General features: G+C 47.6%; 1 protein-coding gene across 1 annotated transcript; it reads right to left on the bottom strand.

Annotated features, from left to right (window-relative positions):
* Window positions 1-223: 223 nt before the first annotated feature.
* Window positions 224-8,257, bottom strand: Psmd7 (proteasome 26S subunit, non-ATPase 7). The gene is made up of 7 exons (XM_052728749.1): window positions 8,083-8,257; window positions 6,135-6,226; window positions 5,359-5,451; window positions 4,608-4,705; window positions 3,863-3,943; window positions 2,298-2,389; window positions 224-1,152 (listed from the first exon to the last, which is right to left on the bottom strand). Exons 1-7 carry the CDS (start codon window positions 8,154-8,156, stop codon window positions 720-722), a joined length of 963 nt encoding a protein of 320 aa, XP_052584709.1. The 5' UTR covers window positions 8,157-8,257; the 3' UTR covers window positions 224-719.
* Between the last annotated feature and the right edge of the window lie 1,075 nt (window positions 8,258-9,332).

The raw sequence follows: 9,332 nt of genomic DNA, 5'->3' as shown, positions 1-9,332 counted from the left end.
TTCTCTCAAAAAACATGACAAGATGACTTGACAGCTGGGTGACTATCCCGTATCAAATCCCTCATTGTGGACATTCATTGTGACACGCAGTTCATTTCTCAGCATTCCATTCTTAGTTAATACTGCCATTAACTTGGTGCCCAGAGTTCCTAGGACTTGCTGCTGCAGCCACTGAAGATCATTTTGCTTGCTCTTGAAAACAACACAAACCACTAGAACAGACTTAAAAACCAAGTCATTTAATTGTATCTTTGAAGGTAAACAGTACATGGACCTGGGACCCCGAGCCCTAAGAATGCTAGAGTTACAGGTCCACAATGTGGTGTGGTCTGAAGAGTTCAGAAGGGTCAGAGCTCAAGTGTCTGGAGCACAGAGGATGGGATCCAAGAATTCCATTTAGCAGTTTTGCCAATTACCACCAACAGATCCCATGATCTTAAGACAGGAAACCACACTCAATGCCGGTTTTAAGGGTAAAAGAATGAAGAACGCCAAGGTTACATTGTTCCCCCCGCATCCCCAAGGCATGCAGCTGGAGCTGCAGTGTAGGGCTGTGAGCGGTCCTTTTGTCCATGAACTCCACAAACGCCACAGCAAGGGTGACAGGCAGAGTGCTGTCAGGACAGCTTTTTAACAAGCACTGACTGGGACAAAGAACCCTCGAGCGGCACACGGAGTTAGTTTATAAGATTTTAATTTACATAAAAAAGCCACACCATTTACTTTTTCTCCTTTTTCTCTTCTTTCTTCCCGTCACTCTTCTCCTTCTCTTTGTCGTCTTTTCTCTCCTTCTTGCTCTCTTCCTTCTCCTGTCCCTCCTTCTTCTCTGCATCCCGGTTGGCGATCTTATTGTTGATGAGGTTGTGCAAGGCGACCACAGAGCGGATCAGTGAGGCCAAGTACACCACCACCATCTGGTCATTGGTCTTCAGGTAGAAGGCCTTGACGAACTCCTGCAGGCTGGCGTCCGGCAGCAGGTTGAAGACGTCCTGCAGCTGGTAGATGATCTGGTGGTTGATGGGCAGCTTGCCACTGGTCACTTTCTCCAGGTAGCTCCTGATGTCCAGGAGCTTGGAGTTCAGTCCCTTCAAACCATGGACCTGGTTTGTGATCCGCTGAGAGAGAGTTCCCACTGTAGTGTCCTTGATGTCTCTGGAACAACCCACGAGAAAGGCAGGAAGAGCATCAGCTTACATGCCCACAAGTGTAAGGGCTGTCTGGAATAACAGTTCAGATCAGCAATAACTTCCTGGTCACCGGGGTCTTTGGAAACTTTTATATGTGTGTGAGTGCAATGCTCTCAGAGGCCAGAAGAGGGCATCCGATTCCCCTGGAATTACAGGGGGTTGTGAGCTACCTATCTAACATGGATGCTGGGAACCAAAGTCAGGTTCCCAGCAACAGGCGGTGCTCCTAAGCACCGAGCCTCCATCTCTCCAGCCCTCATGGGTAACCTTGTTTAGTGCTCTGCCTTGGCTTCCTTGGTTTATACAGGATGACATTTTCCCACCTGTTTTGCTACAATGTTGAGCAGCTTAAATCAGTCAGTAATCATTTTCAAAACCCCAAGGTGAAAACGAAATCTTTCAAGTATGGCTCACAGACAAATCCCATGCCCAGATGAAGATTCTCTGCAAAAACAGTGTTCACTGGAGAGCACAGGCCTGCGTTTACACACGTGAATCCTGTCACAGTCATACATCCTCAGTCAAGACACTTCAGAAGTGAACTTGTTCAACCACATTGATTTATAAAAAATCAAAGGGCTAGAAGTGGTGGCTCACGCCTTTAATCCCAGCACCTTACAGGACGAGGCAGGAAAATGGTGACCTTGCCTAGCCTGGGCTTCAGTGAGACCCTGTTTTCAAAAGCCAAAAGGAAAGAAACCAAAGGCCCAGAAAGGGGCTGTGATTCATTTCAAGAGAAGCATAGTGGATAACCTGACCCTGAGCTCAACTCCTAACATGTCCTTTCCACACATTCTGTTCTCTAGGCAGCTGACTCTGGCACTGTACAAAGGCCTCACCTGCCTCACCCCTCCCACCCCCGTTGGCCTCGAACTCAGAGATTCACCTGCTTCTGCCTACCAAGTGCTAGACTTAAAGGTGTGCACCACCATGCCCAGTGTGCACGGCTGCTTATCTATATGTGCACCATGTATGTCTCTAGCACCCTTGGAGGAACTGGAGTCATAGGGGGTTGTGAGGTGTCATGTGGGTGCTGGAAACTGGGTCCTCCCGCAAGAGCAGCCAGGGCTCCTAACCACTGAGTCACTTCTCTAGCCCCCACCATCTCACCTTAACAAGTGTTCCACTCCAACCTCCTCAGCTTCCTCTGCCCCAATTTCACTGGTCACGTGCTCAAAAGTTTTTGATGTTGGCGTTCCGTCCTGCAAGAAGAGGCTTAACTATTGTTATTTATTTCCAACAAGCCAACTGGCATGTTTCTCTTCTCACACCTGAATCTTCTGCTGCCCGTCAGCATGTTTCATGGCTGTTTGCTTTAAAAAACAAGTCTCCAGGGCTGAGACGGGTCTGCCGGGACACTGTCATTAGCTTGTTCACATCACGTCGCCACTAAATTGTTCTCTCAAGAAATTTTTCTTGTCAAGGAAGAGTGTGGCATTCCCTCAAGCCCATCCTTGGGGATCAATGCTCAGAAGACTCAGGTGAAGAGTTCAGTTATTTTTAGAATGGAAAATACAGAACCCCTGCATTTGAGGCACACTGATGCCAACCAATTTAACCTAAACATGTACTGTCCCATGAATCAAATGACGTAAGAGCCCCAAATGTGATACATCGAGTAAGCAGTGGTTTGAAGGAAAGCATTCACCAGAGGTGGGGGTTGGTTCACCTGACCACCCAGTGACTCAATGGTGGACTTGAGAAGACAGACACTTTTTAGCCTGTCTGTCAGCAGAGGCTGTGCCCTTCCTATGAGGGCTCTGTAGACTACAGGGCTCTACCAGCTTGTGCAGAGTGAGCCACAGGGCCCTGGACAAGTCTCATATTACACACTGGACCTGATGAAGTGTGGCTGGTTCTCATTTTATTCAGGATGGTGTGAGAATCCCCCAAAGGCACCGAAGTCTTTGGACACTAAGCTGGCCCGAGCCTTCCAGTCCTTTTGGACTCATGACAACCGGGTCAAGACCAGGGATAAAGCTCTACTGCAACCAAACAACACATTTGGATCTAAGTTCCCTGGAGCTACAAAACAAAAACAAAAAACCAGGACAAGGTTTAATGTACGGCTGGGAGGGAGTCACCCTAGAACATCCTTGTTCAAATTCTAGAATCGTATAGTAAGAGAAATATTACAATCTCAATCCCTCTTGACTCTAAAGACTGGGATCTGTGGACAGCCTACAACAAATACTTTGTGCTCACTCCACAACGCTGTTATATCAGGCTCTCCCCAAGAACTCACAACCAGCTTTCCTAAGGACAGAGAAAGGCTGGCTAGTGCTCACTGCCACCCAAGGGCACTTGACAGCTCTTCTTCCGTATTTGAAATTGGGACCGAAACCTTCAAAAGGCTCCTGTACACTGTACTAGATCAGGAATTAGCTCTCGGGCCTGGCCTTTCCTTTGCTGTGAAGGTCTCTGGGCATCATCTAACTACTCAGGGCTTTAGTTTCTTTAGTGAAAAAAGATTATAGGTTTCTTTGGTCCTTTTCTATTTCTAAAATCTGATGATTCAAAAACTCAAGGCTAGTCTGCTAGCAGGAACCAACATCTTTTTGTTACAGAGTTAAAGATCTGTTCAGTTGAACATGGAAAACAAAACAAAAACAAAACCTAAAAAACCCACCCAAGAACTCGCTAACCTCATCTCCAGCCCAAAACAAGCGACTTACATCGTGAACTTCTTCTACTGAAATGTAAGCTTCGGTGGGAAGTCCCAGGTCCTTCGGCTTCACGTCAATAATGACCAACACCTGGCAGAAAGATAACACAGCTTAGCAAACGTCCCTCCTGACAAGGTCCAACTTCAGCCTTTCTTCTGGTCACTCAGACCATTTTTTTCTCCAATTAGAAACAAGTCAGAATGGTCAGCAAAAATAAGTTTCTATTTCACACGATCCATCAAGTCACAAGAGCTCAAATGTCAACCTCTGCCCCACCTCCCAGGTCTTACTGACCTTTTTTTTTTTAATTTACTTTTAAAAATTACACTTAGAGAGAGAGAGAGAGAGAGAGAGAGAGAGAGAGAGAGAGAGAGAGAGAGAGAGAGAGAGAGAGAGAGAGAGAGCGCGCGAGCGAGCTTGAGCGAAGGAACAATTGTGGGAGCTGGTTCTCTCCTCCCCGTGCGGGTCCAGGGAGCTCTTCCTCACCAAGCCACCTTGTTGGTCCTCCTAACCACCCTTTAACTTTAACTTTCTCATTTATAAAGACAACATATAGTTACTGAGAGGATTAACTCAGTTATGTACATGGCACTCAGCAGGTGCTGTTACTTGCTAAATATACTAGGTTACAACAGATTACTCGGAAATACACTTTACTGCAAAGTTTCTGGAGAAGCGGCAACAGAACGTCTGTTACCCAGGTCCTGATGATGCCCCTGAGTGGCTGGCACAGTTCTGAGAACAGTGTACTTACAGAGTTGGGGCAGTATCTTTTCATGAGTTCATTGATGGCGATATCGTTCTTGTGCAGTTTGGGGCCTGTGTGGTACCACCCAACTATTCTTTCTCTGGCTGAGAAGCAAAAACTTAGTAAGTCTTAATTATTTCACCAAGATCTGTGCAAACGGCTCAAAATAATAAGAACAGCAGTACTTAAGTTTTCTACATTTTTGAGAACTCCTCCCTGCCCCCCCCAAAAAATCTTGAGACATCTGTGAAATCTAAAACCCCCAAACAGAACTCTAAGAAAATAAGCACCATGTGACCCAGACACACCTGTATCCCAGACTTGCTTAGGGACTAGTCACACGTGAAGCAACCAGATATCAATTATAGAGCAGTATGAACAAATGCACCTCCCGTCCCACAGGTGGAGTTGTGTGGTGAGGTGAGTATAGCCACAGAGAGTAGCTGCTGTACTGAAATAACACGAAACAACACACTTTGCCAGCACTAACGCTTAGGGGCTTGCGGACCCCAGGGCCAGCCCTGCCGCCAGCCCAGATGGTCGACATGGCCTTAAACCACTACTGTATTTTATCTATCCTGCCTCATTTCTTGATTACCTACCACTAGTCTATTTTCACTTAGTCCAGCTAAGGGAACTGATCCTTGACAATAAACAAAGCCACCAGGTTTGTGTACACACACACACACACACACACACACACACACACACACACACACACACACACACACACAAGCAATTAGGAACTCAGACTTACCATTGACCTTCTTAAACATTCCATACATGTTTTCCAAATAATCATGGTCTAAAAACCAGACAGAATCGTCTTTGTCATCTTCATCAAATGGTACTAAAGAGAGGGAAAAAGAAAATGAAGACTTCTTCTAGGGCTAGAAGCTCAGTCACAGCGGACCCTCAGCCCTCAGTTCCAACGCTTCACTTGTCCAATGCAGCACTGCTTCGCCTTCATCCAAAACCTCCAGACTTCCAGCTACTCTTAAAATGCTAAAGACTCAGCTACCCTCGGGAAGAGCCTCAAAAAGGACACACACACTCTGGCCTGCTAAAAGCCCAGTTCTTTCTGACGTTTCCTGCATGGCCAATTCTATACAATACCCACTGTCCTTTTATAGACCACGGATCTTGCCAGCAATACATGGAACATAAATGTAACGTTTTGGTAAAGATTCATGACAGGGTATAAGGTCAACAGTTGTCTCCCCGCCATTCCCATCTTTCTCCTTGCTCTACCACAGCCAGTGTTCAAATGTTTTGTGTATCCTGAAGGCTTGTTCTGAAATCAGCCACACTTCTATGTTTCCCCAATCTGTAGCAGCTCTTGCACTCCAAGAGATGAGAAGCTGCAATGGAGACTACAAGTGAAAACTATTCACTCTCTGGTCTAGTGTGCAGCCATTAGGCTCAGTCAGCAATTCCGAAATAGGATCTTCAGGCTGTATAAAAAACGCTCACTTTCCATAAGTAAACCCACATTCTAACCAAGATCAGCAAAATCAAAAGCTTATCCTTTACCTGCAAAACTGTTGGATACATCAAGTACTTTCTTTTGCCATGACCCCAAAAGCACACCAACAACCCGCTTCTGGTTTCCAACCTTGCCGATTCTGAATGAGAAAAACAGGTGGTCAGTCTTTAGAGGCACGCAGACACTCACTCCGCCCCAACAGTTAGCTACTCAGTGGCAAGTATCAACAGCACAGATACAATTGAGTTTACCTGGGAACTAAGTCCATAAACAAATGTAACAGGTTAGTTCCTGGTATTAAAGATAAGGAAACTAGCCTACCACACACTGGAAGGCTACTTCCTAAAGACTGCAGATACTTGCTTGGAGAAAATTCATGCTTTTTTTTTTTTTCCTTTTCTTTCCCAGTTTTCCTTTGTCCTTTAAACTGTCTTCTCTACACTGAAATCTCCTGGGGATGGGATGCTAGAGCGGCACAGCCAATACCAGAACCTCCGTACCATGGCAACCAGCTCTAGGAGATGGACTTCATTCTCTGAAGGGCTAGGGGCCCGGGGAGATTCCTATTCCGAAGCCCAGAGTGTGCCATTTTGCAGCCTCTCTCACTGGCTTATTATTAGGCCAAGATAGCAAGAAGCTAGTGACTAAGGACAGGGGGAAAGGCTGGATGAGGGAGAAGGCTTCTGCTTCACGCCAGTCTCCATCTCAAACCTCCTCTGTGGTTTTCTGCCAAGGAGGGAGAAGCATATTGCTCTGCAAAGAAATCTTTTCTGTAACCACTAGCAAACTGTACATTTGGAGATACTTTAATTCCCTGCTAAGGAAACACACAAGCCACAGTTAAAATGATCTACACCTCTTCACCAGTCCCAAGTTTCACATTAGTTTAACTGCAGTGGTTTGCTTAACACAGAGCCTGGAAAATCAATACTAAATTTGGAGTACTGGTAGAATGAAATTAAGGGTTCCGAATTCCTGGTGCCCCCGCGCCCCCCCATCCACTGGAAATACTTCAAACAGTGTGAGTTTCCACATGTCAATGGAAACCACCCCCGGGCCTTTTAGTTCACAGAAGTCCATTTGTGTCTTCAGAACCCTCCACCTGTTCCACGACACAGCCACCAGCAGTCTGCCCTTACTTGGTTCTTATTAAGTACTGGAATAAAACTGAAGCAGTACTCAACTATTAGGGCCCTAGTATCCCAAGGGAGTAAAATTGGAGCTATTGTAGAAGGCCCACAGATCCAGTTAATACCGAGGTACCTAGGAGCGATACAACTGAACCCGGAATCAAAACCCTCGGCCTCGAGGTTGTTTTGGGATCTGGTTGAGTTAGCTGCACAAAGCCTGGTTCGGGCCGGGCACTAGTACGACTTTATAGCAAGCACAGGCTCCTTACTGGATTTTTCACATTTGTTAATTCAACTAATTATCTTGTAAAACTTCCAAACACGTGCAACAGGTCTGGCAGGATGAGCGGCTGGAGAAGGGTGGTAGTGGCAGGCAGCTAACCAGGTGAACTGTAGGACGGCCCCAATCTGTACCTGCTTCACTATTTAAGGAAAAAGCTGGCACCGTATCCACATTTTTAAGGTACCATCTAACCAGATTCCCGTTTAAAACTTGGTGGTTACCACCAAGGCCCATCCACAGAGTCGTTCATCGGGGACGCCGAGACCAGCATTTCGGTGACAGCTTTCACAGGCACGGACACGAGAGACGGAAGCGCTGTCCCGGGACACCGAGCCGCTCCGGTGCAAGGCGCGGCTGCGGCGGGGCAGCATGGTCCCGATTCCGGCCACTCACCAGGCGGGCCAGGCCCGGGAGCGGCGGCCGCGGCGGGGGTGCGAGAGTGTCAATCGGCTCGGCGCCCCGCGGTGTGGAGCCGCCAGGGTCGCCCGCCCCCCACCCGCGTCCCCGGCCGCCGCGTTCAGCCCGGAGCGCCCGTGACTCAGCAGCCCTGCGCCGGCTGGCCGCCACGCGCCGCCCGCTCACCGGTTGAAATGATCCACCACACTGAGCAGCACCAGGGGGTGGACCACCACCTTCTGCACCGCCAGCTCCGGCATCGCGACACAGCCCGCCCGCCGGCCCGGCTCCCTGCGACCCACAAACACCGGCAACCGCAGCGATACAGGCCGCTCCTCCAGGCCCCAGCGCCTCCCCTTCCGGTTTGACTGCCGCCGCAGAGTCGACTTCCGCTCCCAGAGGGCTGCGCGCGCGCGCGCGCCCGCTCTGTCGCCAGGGCCGCCATCTTGAGAAAGGGAAAGGGCCGACTGTGGGAATTCACGCCGTGGAGGAAGCTTGACTTGGGCCTCTCCTAGCTTTTGCCTCAGTTGCTTTCCGGCTCACCCTTCCTCGCTGTCTGAAAAATTGTAGAGGAAATCCCCAGAAAAACAAATAGTAACAGATTATACTTCTGCCAACAAACCTAGCCAGTACTCAGGAGGCAGAGGCAGGTGGATCTCTAAATTTGCTAGCCTGGTCTACAAAGCGAGTTCCAGGACAGCCAGGGATACGCAGAGAACTCCTATCTTGAAAAACCAAAACCAAACCAAATAACAAAACACAAAGCTATTTATGGAAGTAGACAGGGCTATAATTTTCAAATTTAATCATGTGATGACTGCAGGTGTTTTATTGTATACGGTCCCTTAGGAAAGGGAACTGACTTTTTCAGAGCTATTCTGGGGAACATTATCATGTGTTTTGGGTTAAAAGTTTGCTAGTTCACAGCTATTATTTAATTATTGTTTTTGAAAATGTTCATGTACCCAGGTGTGGTGACACATGCCTATGATCTCAGTAGAGACAAGTCTGTGTGTTCCAGGCCAGCCTGGTCTACCCAGCAAGTTTCAGGCTAGCCAGGGCTAGTGAGACCCTGTCTAAAAACTGCTAATGTTGAGCTGGAGAGGAGTAGCAGAGTGCTTGCCTAGCATCCACAAATCCCTGGGTTTGATCCCTAGTACCCCAAACAAAAAATGTTAATGCACTTATCAGAATCGTATTAAATTTCTGTTTTGTTTTTGTCTTTGTTTTGAGACAGGGTCTGATGTAGTCCTGGCTAGTCTGAAACTTATTATGTAGACCAGACCTGCCTCTGCTGGGATTACAGGTGTGAGCTACCATTCCCTCAAAATAAGGTTGAAGAATGCATTCTCTATTTCTGGTCATGCACATTTGTTGTTGGAACAGCAAATGGTACAGAGAGAGAAAACAGAGTAAAGATTTCCCATTGTCTCACC

This window comes from Peromyscus californicus, unplaced genomic scaffold, assembly GCF_007827085.1.
Source record: "Peromyscus californicus insignis strain IS unplaced genomic scaffold, ASM782708v3 Scaffold_8__1_contigs__length_139910024, whole genome shotgun sequence".
Classification (NCBI taxonomy): Eukaryota; Metazoa; Chordata; class Mammalia; order Rodentia; family Cricetidae; genus Peromyscus; species Peromyscus californicus.
Note: the sequence above shows the minus strand (reverse complement) of the source record. Positions and strands in the feature narration are given on the sequence as shown.